The sequence below is a fragment of the Castor canadensis genome, chromosome 8 (genome assembly GCF_047511655.1).
Source record: "Castor canadensis chromosome 8, mCasCan1.hap1v2, whole genome shotgun sequence".
Classification (NCBI taxonomy): domain Eukaryota; kingdom Metazoa; phylum Chordata; class Mammalia; order Rodentia; family Castoridae; genus Castor; species Castor canadensis.
In genome coordinates, this window is record NC_133393.1 from 57,067,736 (window position 1) to 57,088,932 (window position 21,197).

General features: G+C 39.8%; 1 protein-coding gene across 10 annotated transcripts in view; it reads left to right on the plus strand.

The window, feature by feature from the left end:
• The first annotated feature begins 3,195 nt into the window (after window positions 1-3,195).
• Caprin2 (caprin family member 2) overlaps window positions 3,196-21,197 on the plus strand; it is a 47,358-nt gene continuing 29,356 nt past the window's right edge. For 5 of the 10 annotated variants that reach the window (XM_020178128.2, XM_020178132.2, XM_074083019.1 and 2 more), the window contains exons 1-3: window positions 3,469-4,667; window positions 8,047-8,109; window positions 15,215-15,301. In XM_020178128.2, the coding sequence (XP_020033717.1) occupies window positions 4,416-4,667; window positions 8,047-8,109; window positions 15,215-15,301 (402 nt within the window). In that variant the 5' untranslated portion in view covers window positions 3,469-4,415. The other 5 variants (XM_074083018.1, XM_074083016.1, XM_074083017.1 and 2 more) reach the window with 5 other exon arrangements.

Consider the following 21,197-nt stretch of genomic DNA (forward strand, 5'->3'; position numbering starts at 1 on the left):
TTAAACCAGCTACAATGCTCATCACTCTTCTAAAGAGTATTAATTCTAATACCAGAAAACAGTAGTAACAAAACTACTAGAAAGTATAATTATAATTTTGTGAAAAAACCCCACAGAAATATTAATCTTAGAAACTATGGAGTCTCTCAAACTCGAGGTGAATATGACAACATTTTTTTTCTCGAGGTGAATATGACAACATTTTTTTTCCTGCCTGGGGTCTCTATGCTTCAGCTCTTCACTTTCATGAAAAGTTTCTCTTCTCAAATATTTGAAGAGACCTGCACCCCCCCCCCCATGAATCTGAAAGTATGTGAAAATACAGTATTTCTCACAACCTCATGTTAACTGTTCCCCCAGAGTCTCTATCTTCCTTTCCTTTCTTGTCATCTTTCTTGGTTACTTTGCTTTTTTGGGGAGATTCTTTTTTGGAGTCTCTCTAGAAAGTCTTGTAGAGTCACTGAGAAAGAGACTTTTATCACTGTAACAAAATGTCCAGGATAATTTCTTATATCTCCTCTCATATGATATCAGCTTCTATATGCTTTGGTGAATTAATTTATCCAGTTTCAACAACATGAAGCTGCATTAATTGTAAGTGATTTTGGCGTAACATCCCTGCAGAGACTGTACATCTACTGGACAATGCATATTAAAGACCTTCACATTTTCAAGGGATATAAAGTCTGCCTGTTCTCACAAAAATCAAATCATCTGTTATGTCTTTCTATTTTATTGATTTGGTTGTTTTGCCATTTATATTTGTAGCTTTTCTTTTTCTTTTTTTTTGGCAGCACTGGGATTTGAACTCAGGTGCTTGCTCTACTGCTTGAGCCATACCTCCAACCCATACTTGCAGCTTTTATTGAATTCCTCAGCTCCAGGAGGGCAGGGGCTGTATCATCTCGGTCATCATTAGGTCCCCATCTCCCAACAAACAGCAGGTGTCCAATAAATATCTGTAGAATAAACTGACTGTATTCTTCCTCACTGATTTGAAACAACATTTTTTATCATATTTCAAACATAGTAGTTCCTTGCTGAGCTTGGAGGTGGCATTTTATAAATACTGCTTCCCAGCTGGTCAGACAAATCAACATATCATGGAAAACAGGGAATATATTTTTACAGTTCTCCTCTGGCTGGAAAGGTTTTTTTTTTCTCTCCTAAGGGTGGTGCTGGGGATGGAATCCAGTGCCTCATACCTCCTAGGCAGGCATTGTATCCACAGCTGAGCTCCTGGAAAGCCTTTCTCTCCCTCCTTCCCTCTCTCCCTTCCTTCCTCTTCCCTTACCTCCCTCCTCCCTCTCTCTTTCCTTCTTTCCTGCCCTCACTCCCTTTCTCCCCGCGCCAGCCTTAGACAGGTTCTCCTTATGTATCCCAGGCTGGCCTCCTGCCCCAGCCCCGAGTGCTGGAATTATAGGGGTGCACCACAACACGTGCTGACGTTTTTTTTTCCAAATCACCTTATTCATTTTTCAGAAAATATTGCTGCAACATTATAACATTATTGTAGTACATTCTCCTACCAATATGCTGTGGTTACACAGACTGTATCTTACTGGACTTGAAATTAAATTTTTTTTTTGGTGGCACTGGGGTTTGAACTCAGGGCCTCAGGCTTGCTAGGCAGGCATTCTTACACTTGAGCTGCTTGGGCCAGCCTTCTTGTTTCACTCTTCCTTGATTCATTTTCACAATCCATGTATTATATAGATTTATTTATAATTGTTCTACTTGGAATATTTAGAGTCTATGGCCAGATTTATATGGCCCAAGGGATAGTTTTTGCCTGGTCTGGAAATACCTTTTTGGTTGTTGCACTTTTGTGACAGGGTGTCACTGTATAGTCCAGGCTGACTTGAAACTTACTATGTAGCCCAAGCTGGCTTGGAATTTGTGATCTTAGTGGGTGTTGGCAGTGCCGGAATTACAGGTGTGTACCACCACTCCTGGCTCAGAGTATCATTTTTAGGTTCATTATTAGTTCAGGCTATAACAGGCATAATCTGTGTTGTAACTTTGTGCTAACTCCTTGGTCCAAATGTGTGCCCTTCACATTTTTCTTATTGTGTCCACTTTGTGTGTATGTGTGTGTGTGTGTGTGTGGTCAAATGTTAGGGATAAACTTTCTCTCCACAGCTTGTTCTTCTGGTTATAACCAATGAAGCACATGAACAACCTAATGTTTGACCTTCAAAGTTGCATATGGGATTCAGAGATTCAAAGCTAAAATGAAACATTAAGGGACATAGTATCACCAGGAGCTAAAAAGAATACAGAAAATAAGTGGCAAAATACTTTATCAGGAAATGCTACTAAAGTCAAGACAATTTTTCTGTAGACTTTGCCAGGATGTTTTAACTGGGGCATTGTTTATTACTATTGTTCTCCTCTGGCTAAAGAACTTTTTGTTTGTTTGTTGGCCTTGTGCTTGGTAGGCAGGCACTCTGCGGCTTGAGTCTCAAGGACAGAACCTAAAACAATCCTGTTTGTTAAAATGGCTGGGGGCAGAGTTATTGCCTTTTTTTTTTTTTCCCAACTCTCTTGGTACAAGAAAAATCGTCCTTTTTCCTTCAGAAATGCTGATGTCATGTTGATGTATTTCCAGACTTTTCTCCTAATTTTATGCACCCTTACAAGGATTTTTACCAGCTCTTTGCTAAAGAATGAATCCGTTTACAGTCTGAATAAAAGCAGTCTTGTTATTGAATGCTGATATGCACATTCTGCTCATACAGCCCGAGTCCCTTGCGAGAAAATGACGATTTTCCCATCCTACTACGAAAAATGTTACCTGTGGGCAAAGGTCTCCCTGCATTTCAAGAAGGCCCACCAAAACTACCAGAGCCCGAAGGCCAGTTGGTTCGGCAATTCCACAATGCACGCTCTGCCCTTTCCGAGGGATTGAGATCACCTGCTCAAGGTTGCGCAGCCAGGCGGTGCTGGATGCAATCAATGGGGCAGGGATGCGGCGTTTGCCTAAGTCTGCAGGGTCTGGGCCTCACCCGGGCCACCTGGTGTTCAGCGATCTGCGCAACCGCGGGAACACGCGCCCTCTACTGACCCACTGCCTGCCCCAGCTGGGCGGGGGGCGCCGGAAGGGGGCGGGGTCGGGGCGGGGCGAGCGCGCGCGTGGGGGTGGAGCGGGCGGGGTGCGGCCTATATAAGCCACGCACGGCAGAGAGGGCGGGCCTGGGCACGAGCGGCTGAGGTGGCGGATAGCTGGGCTTCGCGGACACTGCGGGCGAGGCCAGGGCGGGGCGGGGGCGGAGACAGGCGGAGACGAGACGCGAGTGCTGGTGGCTCGGGTCCACGTCCGCAGCTCGCCTGGCTCCCGCTAGCTTTCGGAGGCGGGCTCGGGCTGCGGCAGCGGCGGCCTGGGGAGGTGCAGCCGGCCTGCGGCGGCTTCGGTCGGCGCGGCTCGGGGAGGTGGCCGGCCCGGCGAGGGTGGGCAGGTCCCGGCGGCCGCGGTCAGGTGGAGCGGGGGGAGGCTCGGCATCCCTGGGGTGGGCGTCCTGGAGGGCAGGGACTCGCGCTTTCCCCCCAGGTCCGCCTTCCCATTGGCCTTGCACGAGTGGCTTCGGTGCCCCGAGGGCCGAGGGAACGGGGAGGTGTCGGTCCCTTTGGGGGCTCCGCGTGGAGGGGTTCCTGCGGAGACTAGAGCGGTCGTGGAAGGGTCCTTGCATGGGGATGCGCCTATAGGGAGAGCCCTGGGATACCTCGGTGCCCTTGGGGCAGTGCAAGGCTCGTCAGGATGAGCTCTGAAGCCGGTTGGGTGCGAGTGGCTATGGGCTAGTGTAAAAACAACCGAAAATCACCTTGCGCTGCAGCCAGAGCCACAAATGTGCAGCAGCGATGGACTTGTCTCTAGGTCTTGGAGCAGTCAAGGGAAAGTGAACATTCTTGTTCAAGAAACTGCTGGTTCACTTAGTGACAGTTTGAGATTTTTTTTTTTTTTATGTCATTAGTGCTTGAGGTTGGCGCTGGGCAGGGGTGAGGGATCAGGTAAAGAGGATCCCATGAAACCTTGTGTGTGTTTGTGGATATCACATGACCATAAAAATAATTCAGAATGTGGTTTGTCCTTATGCAAACAGAGAATCGCAGAAGCCATTGCTTGATTAGCAGTTCTTCCTCCCGGACTTTGTGGAAAATCGAACTTCTGGAACCATCCCTGTATTGTAGATTTTGCCAACATAAAGACTATCCTTATTGGCTACTGCTTGCCACTAATTACCTTAAAAGTAGTGGGATGGAAGCACAGTAGCTGAAGCACCATTAGGTCTTGAGCTCATTTCTGTGGAAGAGAATTTTAAGAAAGTGGGTGTAAGACTTTTCAGAGAAGTTAAAGCCTGGCAGTTTACTTTTTTTTACTTAACCTTTTTTCCCCTCCTTCAGCCTCATCTGTTTCAATGGTGCAGCTCTCTTCATCCCCTTTTGGTTACCAGTCACCTTCAGGCCATTCAGAGGAGGGAAGAGAGGGGAATATGAAGTCAGCCAAGCCCCAAGTGAATCACAGTCAGCATGGGGAAAGCCAGAGGGCCCTGAGCCCCCTGCAGTCTACTCTGGGATCTGCTGCCTCTCCCTCCCAGGCATATGAGACCTATATTGACAATGGACTCATATGCCTTAAACACAAAATTAGAAACATCGAGAAAAAGAAGGTAACTTCTTTTTATTACCCCTCCCCCTTTACAGCCCTGTATATGCATAGTCTTAAGCAAGGGTTAAGGACCTGACCAGTTTTCTTTATATCAAAGTCAATAGGTCTTCCTTACTGAAGATTTAACTAACCTTGTGATCCAGTTGCCTGAGAACAATTAAACACGCAGGCTAATTGCTGCATGTATGAAACATTTGTTTTCATTTGTCAACACAGCAGAATAACAAGATTCATAGTAAAATTATTCTACATGCTGCTTTCGAAATGCTCGAAGAGCTATTATAGGTCCCGAGTGTAATGTTTTTTCCTGATTTTTTTGCTTTGTTTTTCTGATATTTATTTCATATTTGCTTTATGGCCCAGTATATGATAAATCTTATGTCTCATGCTTAAAGCTGTACATTCTCGAATTATTGGAGCAGGACTGACATTCTCTGTAATTATTTAAAAATGTTTATTAGCATAAATTAATTGTACAAAGGGATTTATTTCATTGTGATTTTTATGTACATGCATGTGACATACTTTGATCAGATTCACCCAGTCCATATTACTCTTTCTTAGCCCCTCTCCCACTTCCCCTCCTTTTAACAGTCATTAGTGGTTATGAGTCTGAGCCTGATTTTTGAGCTTGTTTTCCTTGTGACTTTCTGCAGCAGTTGATATTGCAGTATAGCTGCTGCAGTCATTGGAAGCTTTAACCTCAGTTGAGCCAGAAAATGTTTCAGCACTGATTTTTGTTTTGCTAGGAACTGGTTTAAGATTGGTTGGTGAAAGTATTGTAGACAGCCTTGTAAAGAGACTCGGGGATTATGTTCAGCCTAATGTTACAGTAAATGCTGATATAAAGATCCAAAATCACTTCTCGTTTCCTGAGTCATGTAGCCTGTGAAACAGTACTGCATGTTACTTTGTTGTGTCATGATTCTCTTCTGCTTTTGACAGTAAGCAGATAATTAAGGCAAAGTGATAGAGTGATTAACTTTATGGACCTACATTCTCTCAGATAATTTTGTGCTAAGACCTTAGGGAAGTTGCTTTTAGTGGAGGGATGTGAAGAGAGTTTTAAGAATCTGGTTGTCTGTTCCCCTGCCCTCTTTTTTAAATCTAGGAAGGTAGTGAAGGGCCAGTTGCTAGCAGCTTCCCTGCAGCTCCCACCATTTTATCTTTTGAATGTATGCAGTTGATCACAAGTGTGAAAAGGTGAGTGTGCCTGGGTCAGCACAAATTCCCCACCACAATGGGAACTAGTGAAGCTGCTCTGTTAATGGAAATTCATTAATGACTTTCCTCAGGTGGAGAAACTGCCTATGTGTATACCTGTGCTCTCTAGCTTAACTATAGAACCTCTTTAATTTTGGATACCTATCTGATACTACCAGTGCGTTTGTTTCAAGCTTCTGGGGAAACATTTTAAGACTCTAAACCCAAAATAGGAGGAGACCGAGAAATGATTATAGAATATAGTAGGGTTTATGTCATAATGGAGCCAATAAATGCAGTTAATTTTTTGTGTATTTCCATAAATAGCAAATTGAAGATGAAAAATAGCTTCAAGTTGTGGCTGCTATAATGTTAGAGAAGAAATTTTTACATTTATGTACTTCCATTAGAAAGTTTTCTATTAGTAAAATGCCACATAATTCAATAGGTAACTGAATTAATAGTTTAAGCATGAAGATAGGCAGGACTACACAACCTCAAAACCATTGATTTTTTTTTTTTGTGTGTGTGTGATAATTCCTTGCCATGAGGGGCTACCCTGGGCATTATAGGATATTTAAAAACATCTGTGGAATCTAACCACAGATGCCAGTAGCATTGTCCACCTCCCTCTGGTGCCCTAAGATGTGACAGTCAAAATATCTCCAGACATCAAAAAATGTCTCTGGGTGGGGTGGGTGGGGAAATTAACCCTGATTGAACACTATTGGGTTGGGCACATATGGTTGTCTAGGTAAGTCCCCATGTGTCTTAAGTAGAAGCCATGAAGGGAAAAAGGCTTTACTGCTTAACTTTTGTAATTTCAGGTTAGTATTATTTAAAAAGTACTAAATACCTTTAGTTGAACGTTCTGAGGTAAGTTGTTTGTAACTGGCATAAAGGTTAATGTAAACTCTCAGTTACTAGGTATTCAGACTGGTTAATAGGAATGAACTTGTCCTAGCATGTTGAGGGTTCTGGAAACTTGCTAGACTGTCACATTTCTCCCCATATGAAAACTTTCCCTATCAACTTCAATATTTTCATATTCTAATGAGTCTTAACACCACTATGTCCTTTGTACTCTCTTTTACATCTCATTATCCTACATATATCAAGCACTTAACATGCTGACAGATACTCCTTTTATACTCAGTGTTGGGAAAACATTTCTAGGTTTACTGTTATTACCATGAAGAACTTATATTCTTAACAGCTCTACAATGATCCTTTCTCCCCAAACTGGACTTGTTTGATTTTTAAATTTTTTATTTGGGCTTCATGCTTGCAAAGCAGGCGCTTTGCCACTTGAGTCACACCTCCAGTCCATTGTGCTCTGGTTATTTTTGGAGATGGGGTCTTTCTGTTTGCCTGGGCTGGCCTTTAACTGTGATCCTCCTAATCTCAGCGTCTATTGGTGCATAGTTGAATATTTCTTTTTACTGTTACAATGGGATTCCATTAGTCATGTAGCTAAAAGCTACTCTTGTGAGGCTCCTTGTTCAGAGCTGTTCATATATGGTTGGAACTCAGCTACCTAAACCATTTCTTCATTTGTGAAAATGAGAGACTAGTACCTATGTCAGAGTTGTGAGAATTAAATGAAAGGGGAACGTGAAACCTGCCATACTGCCTATCACCATCAGCACTGTCCCTTGCTGTAACTTCTGTGCAGGTGCATACATCTTCTATATATAAGAGTATTTCACCTTATTGGGGCACTTTCCTATGTAACTAGAGTGATAATTGATGTAAGTCAGTTGAAACGTCAGCATCAGAGCATCCCAGCTTCAATGACTAATTGTAGTTTTCAGCATTTTCTTAGAGCTGAGTCTTTGAGACCTTGGAGTCAAACTCTTGGAGCCCAAGGTCAACCTTAGTCCTGGAAGTTCTCATTTCCATTGGCCAGTGCCTGGAATAGCCCACCTAGCTCCATGGGACATAGAGACCAGCTACCTGTTCAAAGGCAAAGAAACCAGACTAATGTTGCTCTGTGTACTTTTTTTCCTCCTGACTGGAACTCATCTACTATTGCTGTCTGCCTGTAGTAAAATGGTATTCTTGCAGATTGATAGCTTACTTCAAGAACTTTGTTTTCAAAGGGAACAATGTCTGTTGTTTTATTTGCTTCAGCATTTTATATCAGACTACAGTAGATACAAGTTTCTCTTTTGTAGCTAAAACTGGAAGATTACAAGGATCGCCTGAAAAATGGAGAGCACCTTAACCCAGACCAGTTGGTAAGTGGCTTTAAGATCTTTTGTCAGACCTACAGGGTTCCTTTTCTTAATAAAACTCCAGGTGGATTTGGTGAGGCCAGAGATTTGATGACCAAAAGGGAGTTAGAATCCTCTGGATTTCTCTAAAGACATTGTTGTCTTTGTCTATTATGGCTTACAGATTTGGCTTCCTTTCTGTTGCTCTGATGAATGATATGGATGAGGGTGTGGGTTAAATAGGAATGAAAATGAAGACTAGCTTAGTTACTATATAGCTTAATTTATGGTAGGGTGACTGAAGGAGAAGAGAAGGGAATACTCTAGTTTTTAGCTCTTCACTGGTTTAATCTAAACTTGGCATCTTTCTGCTCTAGAATAGCTTGCCTCAGATTTCTCCAGTTGCTTCCCCTTAATTCTTTTCATGGGTTTCCCCTACTTTTCTATGTTGGATTGTCATGTCCCCTGGTAGTAGGCATGATTATCTGGTAGATGTCTGCCTCTCTTTTGGTGCTAGAGATTGAACTCAGGGCCTTTACATTCAAATCATGTAGTATACTACTGAGCTATACCCTACAGCTCTGATAACTAGCCTTTTGAACAACTAACCTTACTATAAATATTAAAATAGTTATATTTTTTTCTTTTACATTGCATAACTTGTCTACAGCATACCTGGTAATTGCACATTTTGTCTAATTTGTGAAGAAGAGTTTTTGCAATATGGAACAAAAGAATGCTTAATTCATGTTTGCTGCTTTGACCTGATCACATTCCTGGCTTCTAAGAAGGGACAAAATTTCCCTAAAAGTTATTTGATCTAGCTTGTGGGTCTGTTACCTTTCTCAACTAAAAGTTTTTGTTTTATATCATAGGTACAAGATTCAAGAATTCCCCCCCCCCAATCATATTGGGTTATCTTTAGTGACTAGAAAGTTTTATGATGTAGTAAATAATAATTGTGCTGAAGCTCATATTTGAATTTTGTGAGCTCTGAGAATGGTGCGCTCACTTAGCTGCTAAGAGGACATACAGCATTTCAGTGTAGCTTTGTGTTCAAATGGTCATGGTATGTCTAGTAACACTTAATGTGTTAGAACTTTTCTTTGTGTAATTATCCTTGAAGAAATTATAATTATAATTACAGTTATGTTACTGAAATTTTTTTTTAAACATAGGGGTGTAAAAGTGTTGGTAGTTCTCATGGCAGCTAAGAAATGTCAGTTACATGCTATATTTCAGAGTTCCAGCCATGCAAACTTTTTTTTCCTTTTTCTTTTTGAGACAGGGTTTTTCTTTGTAGTCCAGGATGGCCTCAGACTCATAATCCTCTGCCTCCCAAATTCTGGGATTATGGGTTTGAACCACCACACCCAGCCAGGCAAACTGTATTCTTAATATTCATTGTGTCTTTAGAACTACATGTTGCTTCTATAATATGTGAAATTTGATTTCTCAGTGTGCCAACAGTTGCCAAATTTATATTGTTAAGAGATCAGTCCTCTGAGTATTTGACATCTCCTGATTTCCCCTATTCCCTAAAACTCATCCCTTCTCTAATTTCAGCTATCAACTAGTTGATGGCTTGATCAACTAGAAGAGTAGAGTTGCCAAAACCTTGAAAACACCTCATGTTTTATCCTCATCCCTTACTTATATCCATTTCATGAGCAAATCTGGTTAATTTTACCTTCAAAATCCAAAAGTTGACTATTTCACATGGATTCTTTTTCTGCCATCCTGGTCTAAGTTACATTATCTTTCATCTGTATCACTGATAGCCTCCTTACAGATTTTTCTCTTTGTACTCTATTTCTTCAGATCTGTTCTCAACATAGTAGCCTCACTGATCTTGTTCAGATGCAAGTCAGAAGGTTATTTCTCTGTTGAAAAGTTCCATTGGTCCCCATTATGGTGGCAAAATATTCTTGTTGGGGTCTACAAAGCCCTACAAAATATGCTCCCTCCTTCCCTTTTACATCTTTATGCATTTCCAATACTGTGCTTCTTTACTAGCTCCATTCCAGCTAGCCTCTTGTTTGCTAGGTGGGTGCTCTACCACTTGAGCCATGTTTTTTTGTTTTAGTTATTTTTTTAGGTTGGGGGTTTTATATTTTTGCCTGAGCTGTCCCCTATGCCTCCTGCATAGCTGGGATTACAGATATGTATCACCACATCTGATTAAGTTAGCAACTCTTGGTTTTCTTTTTTTTGGTGGAATTGGAGTTTGAACTCAGGGCTTCATGCTTGCAGACAGGTGCCCTACCACTTGAGCCACACCTCCAGTCCATTTTGCTATGGTTATTTTGCAGATGGGATCTTGAGAACTTATTTGGCCTGGCAGGCTTTGAACTTTGATCCTCCTGATTTTAGCCTCCCAAGTAGCTAAGATTACAAGCATGAGCCAGCTAAATTAGCAACTCTATTTTTTTTTTTTTTTTGGTGGCACTGGGGTTTGAACTTAGGGCCTCATGCTTGCAAGGCAGGCACTCTTACCACTTGAGCCCCTCTGCTAGCCATTTTTGGGATAAGGTTTTTCAAGATAGGGTCTCAAGAACTATTGCCTGGGGCTGGCTTTGAGCCTTGATCCTCCTAATCTCTGCCTCCTGAGTAGCAACTCTTAAGTAAGTAATCTGTCATTGTTAGCTATAGATTTTTAAGATTTCACAGGCCACGAACATAAATGATTTGTCCTTCGAAATAGTAAGACTGTAAGAATGTTTTTATTTATTTATTTTTTGGCAGTACTGAGGTTTGAACTCAGGGCCTCATGCTTGGTAGGCAGGTAATTACTATATGAGCCACTATTTTTATGTGTATGTTGCGTATTCTTGAGATAGGGTTAAGCTTTTTGCTCCCGCTGGCCTCAAACCTCAATCCTCCTGATCTTTGTCTCCCTAGTAGCTAGGATTATAGGCTTGAGCTACTCATGCTTTGCCAAGAAGAATGTCTTAATAAAATAGTTTTGTGTCCCATTTGTAAACTTATTATGACTTGGTTCAAATCTGGATTTGGAATAGAAAATCAAGATTCAAATGAATTTTTGAGCAATAGACTGGGACACTTGATGCTTTTTATTACACTGAAGTTTTTGTCATTAAAGAATTAGAATGGGTAGGGCGTGGTGAGCACATGTGTAATCCCAGCAATTGCGAGACTGAAGCAATAGGATCTTGAGATTGAGGCTAGCTTGGGCTGTATAGCAGGACCCTGGCTCTAAAAAAAGCAGAAGCAAACAATAACAACAAAAAGAATTAGGACTGGTTATTCATCCCTTGCTGCTAAACACTGACCCTGGGTTGTATTTTTTGCATCTGTCACTAGACTCATTAAATAACATGGCTCTTCTCTCCTCTGTAGTTCTACTGTTACTGGCCTAATCAAGGCAAGCCCCCTCATCTTTATATCTTCTCCCTAACTGGTCTCCTGGTCTTGGGATTTGATTTTCAGTTCATAAGTCATCTTGCCTCTAGTGTCCTTTATCTTGAACAGAAATCTCAGGACAAGTTGAGTATCTTTTATCTGAAATACTTGAGACCAGAATTATTTCAGATTTCAGAGTTTTTTTAGTTTTGGGATATTTGCGTAGTCTTTACTGGTTGAGCATTTCTAATATGAAAATCTGAAATACTCTGAAATCTGAGGCTTTTGAGCATGATGTTAGTGCTCAAGAATTTCAGATTTTAGACATTTTGGATTTGAGAAGGGATGTTTAACCTGCATAGGATTCTGTTCAGACAGTTTAAATTCTGTTCAGAATTTAATGTATTTGAGGCTTAAGATTATGTTCTGAACTACCTTTTATTTATCCAGCGAAATTTATTAAGTACCTACTTCAGGAAGTGCTGTGCTTAATGTTAGGTTATAATGGCCAGTGTGTTTCTTGTGTTCATGGAGTTTATAATGTGAGGGGAAAGAGGAAATAGGCAAATGTGTAGGACTGGAGGTGGAGCATTCAGTGGTAGAATGTCTAGAGATCTATCACCCGCTAACTGAACCTAATGAGCACCTAGAGAGACGATCTTGGACAAGAGTGCAGAGAACAGAACAGAAGCCTATGACAGAGTCCTGAGGAACGATGGCATTTAATGTTTGTATAATAATGGCTAAAAATACAGAGCACTTATTGGGGTCAGGCTTAATTGTAAGCAAGAATTAAGTCATTTAAATTATCCATCTTTCTGAATTAGGTCCTATTATAACTTTTACGGATGTAAAAAAACTGAGGTGAGAAGTTAGTGGAAATACTGTTGGTAAATAAGTAGCTGAAGAAATGGGAGAAAAATGGAAGTTTAGTGATATGAAAACCAAGATATTTGTAAAGCTTGAATGCTACCGAGAAGTAACCAAATAAAGAGCTATAAAAAAAGCCATAGCTTGCCAGACGTGGTGGTACACACCTGTAATCCCAGCACTCTGGAGACTGAGGCAGGAGAATCCAAAGTTTGAGGACAGCCTACATAGTGAGGTATTGTCTTGCTATCAGTGGTTCTGGGGTTTGAACTTGGGGCTTTGTGCTTGCAAAGGAGGTACTCTACTGTTTGAGCCATTTTGCTCTGGTTATTTTGGAGATGGGGGGGGGTCTCCTGAACTATTTGCCTGAGCTGGCTTTGAACTGTGATCCTCTATGTCTCAGTCTCTCAAGTGCTTAGGATTACAGGCGTGAGCCACTGGAGCCCGGAAAGTCCATAGCTTTAAAGGACAGGATTGATGCTGTTGATTTCAGCTAGAACAGTTCTGGTGGAATGGTAGAAACAGAATCCAGGTTGGTGAGATCTGAAGAGGAAATAAAGACCACTTTTGAAGGTTGTCTAAGACTGGAAACAAGTGGTTGCCAGAGAGGAATTTAAATTCTTCCTATTTAGGTTGGGGTTGACTTGGCCTTTTGAAATGTTGATTTAAGCATTAGCAGAAAGGGAAAAATTCTGTTAGAAGACATTAAAGAGGGAATCATAGAGTAAAGTTTCCTAGGAAAGCAGAATTGGATATGATCCAGTGCACAGGTAGAAAGATGTTTCCTACACTGGGTAAAGAAAGGATGGATGCACATTAGATGCTGTGGAGTCGAAGTAGTTTCCATCTGATGCTGCTTTCTTTGACTCAGAGCTAATAACATTTAGGAGTGGATGTGGAGGAGTGTTCCTTTCTAGTTTTACATTCTTTCTTACCTACCCATTCTGTGGCTGAAGGCCTCTCTGCCTTTTCTATTATCAAATACATGGTCCAAACAAAATGTTGCATATAAGTTACAATGCATAATAAGGCAAGCAGTAAAATTCACCTGCCAACTCAGTAGGTTAGTAGCTCAAATAGTAAGTTATCAACACCTTGATGCTCTTTCCCCAGCACCCTTTTCCCCCTTGTAACTATGATCTTGACACCCGCCCTCACATTCTTTTGCTTTAAATCTGTTTATTGCCCTTAAATCTGTTACAGAGTTTTTTCTTTGCACCTTACAATCAATGGTATCATGCTATGTATTCTGTAGTTTGCTTTTTTTCACGCAACTATTTTTAGGATTTTTATATTGATATAAGTGGCTATATTTCATTGTTTTTTTCTCTACTTGTATAGTCTATAAACAGATGGATGTTTGTGTTTCTTGTAATTTTTTAAGCATTATGAGCAATTCTACTTTCATCAGCATTCTGTGTGTTATCAAGACATGCAAAAGACGTTTTTCAGGGTATATAGCTATCATTGGGCTATAGGGTCTACCCATAGTTAATGTCTTAGATAAAAATGCTAAACTGTTTTCTAGAACTGTACCAATTTATACTAATACTGATAGTACATAGGAATTCCTATTTTTATACACTTTTATAGAGACTAGTTTATCAGAATTTTTCTCTTTTGGTGCTGGGGATTGAACCTAGAGTCTTGCATATGTTAGGCAGATGCTCTGTCACTAAGCTACATCTTGAGTCTATTGTACTTTTTGGTCTGGCAGCTTTATTGAAGTATAATGAACACACCATTAAAGTAAGCCCATTGTAAGTGTACAATTTAGTGATTCATGGTAAAATTGCAGTTATGCAATTATTGCCACAATCTTGTTACAGAACATTTTCTATCACCCCCTAAATTTTGTTTTTTCCCTTAATTTTTGTTTCTATCTCTAAATTTGTCTTTTCTGAACATTTCATGTAAACTAAAGTCTTTTGCATCTGGGCTTTTACTTAGGTAGTATTTTGGAAGTTCATCTGTGTTATAGTGTATGTCAGTATTTTTTAAATCATCATTAGTATTTCGTTGTATGGTTGCACGTGTTTTGTTTTTTGCATTACCAGTTTCTGGATATTTGGATTGGTTTTACTTGGGGCTATTGTGAGAAGTGCTGCTATATGCATTTACATACATGTTTATGAGGATGCATGTTTCTCCTTTCGTTTGGGTGATACCCAGGAATGGAATATTACACTGATTTAATTCCTGAGGCTTTATACCTCTTTACCTGGTTGGGCAGGTTCACTATCTTCTGCTGTTCCAAACTGACCCCTCCCTCCCTTTTTTTTTTTTTTTTTCTGGATATATTTCAGTTAAATTCCCTTGGAAAACTCACTCTATCTCTAATTATCAGTTTGTTCATCTGTGAAATCTTCAGAAAACTTGCTCCTTTAATTGCCTCAAAGACATTACTTGTTTTTTCTGTTAAAATACTTAATTATGTCTGCACAGATCCTTATTTATACATATTTTCTACCATATTGTAAATGTCTTGAAGTTGCCTGTTCTGTGTGATACTTACCATGGTACTTGTGTACTGCATTTGAATGGTAAATGAGCATTGATGGAGGAATCCAATTGACTCAGTGCTCTTAAAAGCCACAGGCCTCTCTGACTTATACTTTGGATAGGATTAGGGCTCTGATTTCTAATACAGAAACTGAATTTATATAACTAAAATTGAATTCTTAGTCTTAAACTTGAATTTCTGCATTTAACTTTATGTCACTTGTACTGATACTCTTTATCCTTATTTTTGCTTATGTAAGTACTTTTTTTGTGTATGTTTAGTGAAGGGCTGGTTTGTAGTCTTCAATGTCTTCTGTTATATTTTAGGAACATTTATTTTGACAGTTCTTCTTAGATGGTCACAGAGTTGATGTTTTCTTACCCAATTTGACAGGAAGCAGTAGAGAAATATGAAGAAGTGCTACATAATTTGGAATTTGCAAAGGACCTGCAGAAAACCTTTGCTGGATTGAGCCAAGATGTGAGTATGTTTTCTTTGCTTTTCCTGAGACCAGTTGAACCACTGACTTGAAGAAAATGTCTAATAATGGTTTTTGTTTATCATTTTTTTTTTAATTTTTTTTAATTTTTTTTCTTTTATTATTCATATGTGCATACAAGGCTTGGTTCATTTCTCCCCCCTGCCCCCACCCCCTCCCTTACCACCCACTCCACCCCCTCCCGCTCCCCCCACCTCAATACCCAGCAGAAACTATTTTCCCCTTATCTCTAATTTTGTTGTAGAGACAGTATAAGCATTAATAGGAAGGAACAAGGGGTTTTGCTGGTTGAGATAAGGATAGCTATACAGGGCATTGACTCACATTGATTTCCTGTGCGTGGGTGTTACCTTCTAGGTTAATTCTTTTTGATCTAACCTTTTCTCTAGTACCTGTTCCCCTTTTCCTATTGGCCTCAGTTGCTTTTAAGGTATCTGCTTTAGTTTCTCTGCATTAAGGGCAACAAATGCTAGCTAGTTTTTTAGGTGTCTTACCTATCCTCACCCCTCCCTTGTGTGCTCTCGCGTTTATCATGTGCTCATAGTCCAATCCACTTGTTGTGTTTGCCCTTGATCTAATGTCCACATATGAGGGAGGACATACGATTTTTGGTCTTTTGGGCCAGGCTAACCTCACTCAGAATGATGTTCTCCAGTTCCATCCATTTACCAGCGAATGATAACATTTCGTTCTTCTTCATGGCTGCATAGAATTCCATTGTGTATAGATACCACATTTTCTTAATCCATTCGTCTGTGCTGGGGCATCTTGGCTGTTTCCATAACTTGGCTATTGTGAATAGTGCCGCAATAAACATGGATGTGCAGGTGCCTCTGGAGTAACAGTCTTTTGGGTATATCCCCAAGAGTGGTATTACTGGATCAAATGGTAGATCGATGTCCAGCTTTTTAAGTAGCCTCCAAATTTTTTTCCAGAGTGGTTGTACTAGTTTACATTCCCACCAACAGTGTAAGAGGGTTCCTTTTTCCCGCATCCTCGCCAACACCTGTTGTTGGCGGTGTTGCTGATGATGGCTATTCTAACAGGGGTGAGGCGGAATCTTAGCGTGGTTTTAATTTGCATTTCCTTTATTGCTAGAGATGGTGAGCATTTTTTCATGTGTTTTCTGGCCATTTGAATTTCTTCTTTTGAGAAAGTTCTGTTTAGTTCACTTGCCCATTTCTTTATTGGTTCATTAGTTTTGGGAGAATTTAGTTTTTTAAGTTCCCTGTATATTCTGGTTATCAGTCCTTTGTCTGATGTATAATTGGCAAATATTTTCTCCCACTCTGTGGGTGTTCTCTTCAGTTTAGAGACCATTTCTTTTGATGAACAGAAGCTTTTTAGTTTTATGAGGTCCCATTTATCTATGCTATCTCTTAGTTGCTGTGCTGCTGGGGTTTCATTGAGAAAGTTCTTACCTATACCTACTAACTCCAGAGTATTTCCTACTCTTTCTTGTATCAACTTAAGAGTTTGGGGTCTGATATTAAGATCCTTGATCCATTTTGAGTTAATCTTGGTATAGGGTGATATACATGGATCTAGTTTCAGTTTTTTGCAGACTGCTAACCAGTTTTCCCAGCAGTTTTTGTTGAAGAGGCTGCTATTTCTCCATCGCATATTTTTAGCTCCTTTGTCAAAGATAAGTTGGTTATAGTTGTGTGGCTTCATATCTGGGTCCTCTATTCTGTTCCACTGGTCTTCATGTCTGTTTTTGTGCCAGTACCATGCTGTTTTTATTGTTATTGCTTTGTAATATAGTTTGAAGTCAGGTATTGTGATACCTCCTGCATTGTTCTTTTGACTGAGTATTGCCTTGGCTATTCGTGGCCTCTTGTGTTTCCATATAAATTTAACAGTAGATTTTTCAATCTCTTTAATGAATGTCATTGGAATTTTGATGGGAATTGCATTAAACATGTAGATTACTTTGGGGAGTATCGACATTTTTACTATGTTGATTCTACCAATCCATGAGCATGGGAGATCTCTCCACTTTCTATAGTCTTCCTCAATCTCTTTCTTCAGAAGTGTATAGTTTTCCTTGTAGAGGTCTTTCACATCTTTTGTTAGGTTTACACCTAGGTATTTGATTTTTTTTGAGGCTATTGTAAATGGAATTGTTTTCATACATTTTTTCCGTTTGCTCATTGTTAGTGTATAGAAATGCTAATGATTTTTCTATGTTGATTTTATATCCTGCTACCTTGCTATAGCTATTGATGATGTCTAGAAGCTTCTGAGTAGAGTTTTTTGGGTCTTTAAGGTATAGGATCATGTTGTCTGCAAATAGGGATATTTTGACAGTTTCTTTACCTATTTGTATTCCTTTTATTCCTTCTTCTTGCCTAATTGCTCTGGCTAGGAATTCCAGTACTATGTTGAATAGGAGTGGAGATAGTGGGCATCCTTGTCTGGTTCCTGATTTTAGAGGGAATGGTTTCAATTTTTCTCCGTTAAGTATAATGCTGGCTGTAGGTTTGTCATATATAGCTTTTATAATGTTGAGGAACTTTCCTTCTATTCCTAGTTTTCTTAGAGCTTTTATCATGAAATGATGTTGGATCTTATCAAAGGCTTTTTCTGCATCTATTGAGATGATCAAGTGGTTTTTGTCTTTGCTTCTGTTAATGTGGTTTATTACGTTTATTGATTTTCGTATGTTGAACCACCCCTGCATCCCTGGGATGAAGCCTACCTGGTCGTGGTGAATAATCTTTTTGATGTGTTGCTGAATTCGATTTGCCATTATTTTGTTGAGGATTTTTGCATCAATGTTCATTAGGGAGATTGGCCTATAGTTCTCCTTTTTGGAGGTGTCTTTGCCTGGTTTTGGGATAAGTGTAATACTGGCTTCATAAAATGTGTTTGGCAGTTTTCCTTCCCTTTCTATTTCATGGAACAGTTTAAGGAGGGTTGGTATCAGTTCTTCTTTAAAGGTCTGATAGAATTCAGCAGAGAATCCATCAGGTCCTGGACTTTTCTTTTTGGGGAGACTCTTGATTGCTACTTCAATTTCATTCTGTGTTATAGGTCTATTCAGGTGATTAATTTCCTCTTGGTTCAGTTTTGGATGATCATATGTATCTAGAAATCTGTCCATTTCTTTTAGATTTTCAAATTTATTTGAATATAGGTTCTCAAAGTAGTCTTTGATGATTTCCTGGACTTCCATGGTGTTTGTTGTTATCTCCCCTTTTGCATTCCTGATTCTACTAATTTGGGTTTTTTCTCTCCTCATTTTAGTCAGGTATGCCAGGGGTCTATCGATCTTGTTTATTTTTTCAAAGAACCAACTTTTTGTTTCATTAATTCTTTGTATGGTTTTTTTGGTTTCTATTTCGTTGATTTCAGCTCTTATTTTTATTATTTCTCTCCTTCTATTTGTTTTGGGATTTGCTTGTTCTTGTTTTTCTAGGAGTTTGAGATGTATCATTAGGTCATTGATTTGGGATCTTTCAATCTTTTTAATATATGCACTCATGGCTATAAACTTTCCTCTCAAGACTGCCTTAGCTGTGTCCCATAGGTTCCGGTAGGTTGTGTTTTCATTTTCATTGACTTCTAGGAACATTTTAATTTCCTCTTTTATTGCATCGATGATCCATTCTTCATTAAGTAATGAGTTATTTAGTTTCCAGCTGTTTGCATGTTTTTTGTCTTTACTTTTGTTGTTGAGTTCTACTTTTACTGCATTGTGGTCCGATAGTACGCATGGTATTATTTCTATTTTCTTATATTTGCTTAGGCTTGCTTTGTGCCCTAGGATATGATCTATTTTGGAGAAGGTTCCATGGGCTGCTGAGAAGAATGTATATTGTGTAGAGGTTGGATGAAATGTTCTGTAGACATCTACTAGGTCCACTTGATCTATTGCATATTTTAGATCTTGGATTTCTTTATTGAGTTTTTGTTTGGATGACCTATCTATTGATGCTAATGGAGTGTTAAAGTCTCCCACAACCACTGTGTTGGCGTTTATATATGCTTTTAGGTCTTTCAGGGTATGTTTGATGAAATTGGGTGCGTTGACATTGGGTGCATGTTTATCATTCATCTAATTTCTCTTGATACTGTATTGGGATGGGAAGTTGAGGATAGCTAATTTTTCCGGTTTATGGAATCTCTAAGGAACACAAATGGCACCTGATACAAGACATTGTGAATAAAATATTAGTTGTCTGAAGTGTGTAATTTCATTGTGGAATTAAAGAAATCATTGAGAAGGGGAATAAAAGCTATTTTGAAGGTATGACTCACATGGTAGAGTGCCCACTTTGCAAGCACAAAGCCCTGAATTCAAACCCCAGTCCCATCCAAAAAAAAAAAAAAAAGCCATTTTGATGGGTAGTATTTTTAAAAGCTATTTTAGAGCATAGGCTTATAAATTTATATAGTATAAGCATGTTAGTTTAACATTATTTAACATGGGAGGAAATAGAATCAGGACTCTTATGAAGAGCGTGGAAATTATTACAGAAAATTTGTATTTCATCTTAAAATAGGGTTAAGTCTGGCCTCCCTACTTAGTCACTGTGTTGGCAATTCAAACTCTTACTTCTGACAAAATTAATCAGTAATTAGTATGAAGACTTCAGCATTCCTTAATGAAGTGGTCTTCACTGTTTCTGGATTTTAGCATTAGAAGACCCTTTAAAGGTTATGTTTAAACAATTGTGGAAAATTTTCAATAATTTATTCCATGGGAAGCATGCCTTATGTCTCTCTCTTTCTCTTTCTCTCACTCTCTTTCTCCCTCCCTTCCTTGCTCTCCCTCTGTCTCTCTTCTCTTTCCCCTCTCCCTTTCTTTGTTTAAAAACTTTTTTTTTTGGTGGCACTGGGGTTTGAACTCAGGGCTTCATGCTTGCTAGGCAGGCGCTCTACCACTTGAGCCACTGTGCCAGCCCTTCTCTCTCTCTCTTTTTTTTTTTTGACAATTTCTTTTTGTTTGTTCCCTTCCCTTCTCTCACCTCTTTTTTTTTTTCCTTTTTGAGACAGGGTCTTATTGTATAGCTCATTCTGACCTCAAATTCATGATTCTTCTTCCTCAGCCTTCAGTGCAAAGATGTGTGCCACCATCCTTGGCTAATTTCTAGGCTAACAATACATTTTTTTTGGTGGAGGGGAGGATGGTACTAAAGTTTTGAACTCAGGGCCTCGTGCTTGCTAAGCAAGTGCTCTACCACTTGAGCCATGCCCTCAAGCCCTGTTATTTTCCAGATATGGTTTTCTGTTTTTGCCTGGGTCAGGCCTTGAACTGCAATCCTCCTGCCTATGCCTCCTACACAGCTTGAACCACAGGTACCCACCACTATGCTTAGCTTGGTGATTGGAATGAGGACTCACAAACTTTTTGCTTGGGCTGGTCTTAAAGTGAGATTTTCCGTCTCTTCTTCCCTTGTAGCTGGGGTTACAGGTGTGTACCACCACACCTGCCCCTTATTTTTTGGAGGGGTGGTGGTGGTTCTGGGGTTTGAACTCAGGGTCTTGTGCTTGCCAGGTGGGCACTCTACTACTTGAGCCATGCCCCCGGTCCTATTTGCTTTTCTTATTTTTGGGATAGGATCTTCTGTTTATGCCTGGCCAGGTTTGGACTGCTATCCTCCTATTTATGCTTCCTGCATAGCTGAAATGACAGGCATGCACCACCATGGCCAGCTTTTATTGATTGAGATAGCGTCTTGTGAACTTTTTGACCAGACCGACCTCAAACCAAAATCCTCCTGATCTCTTCCTGAGTAGCTAGTATTATAGGCACGAGCCGCTGAGCACGGCTTTCTTTTCTTTTGATACTTTTAAGTCAATTTTTTTTCTTTTATTTGTACAATAATTCCCTCCCTGCTGCAGATCTGTTAAACTTATTTAGGTTTGGTC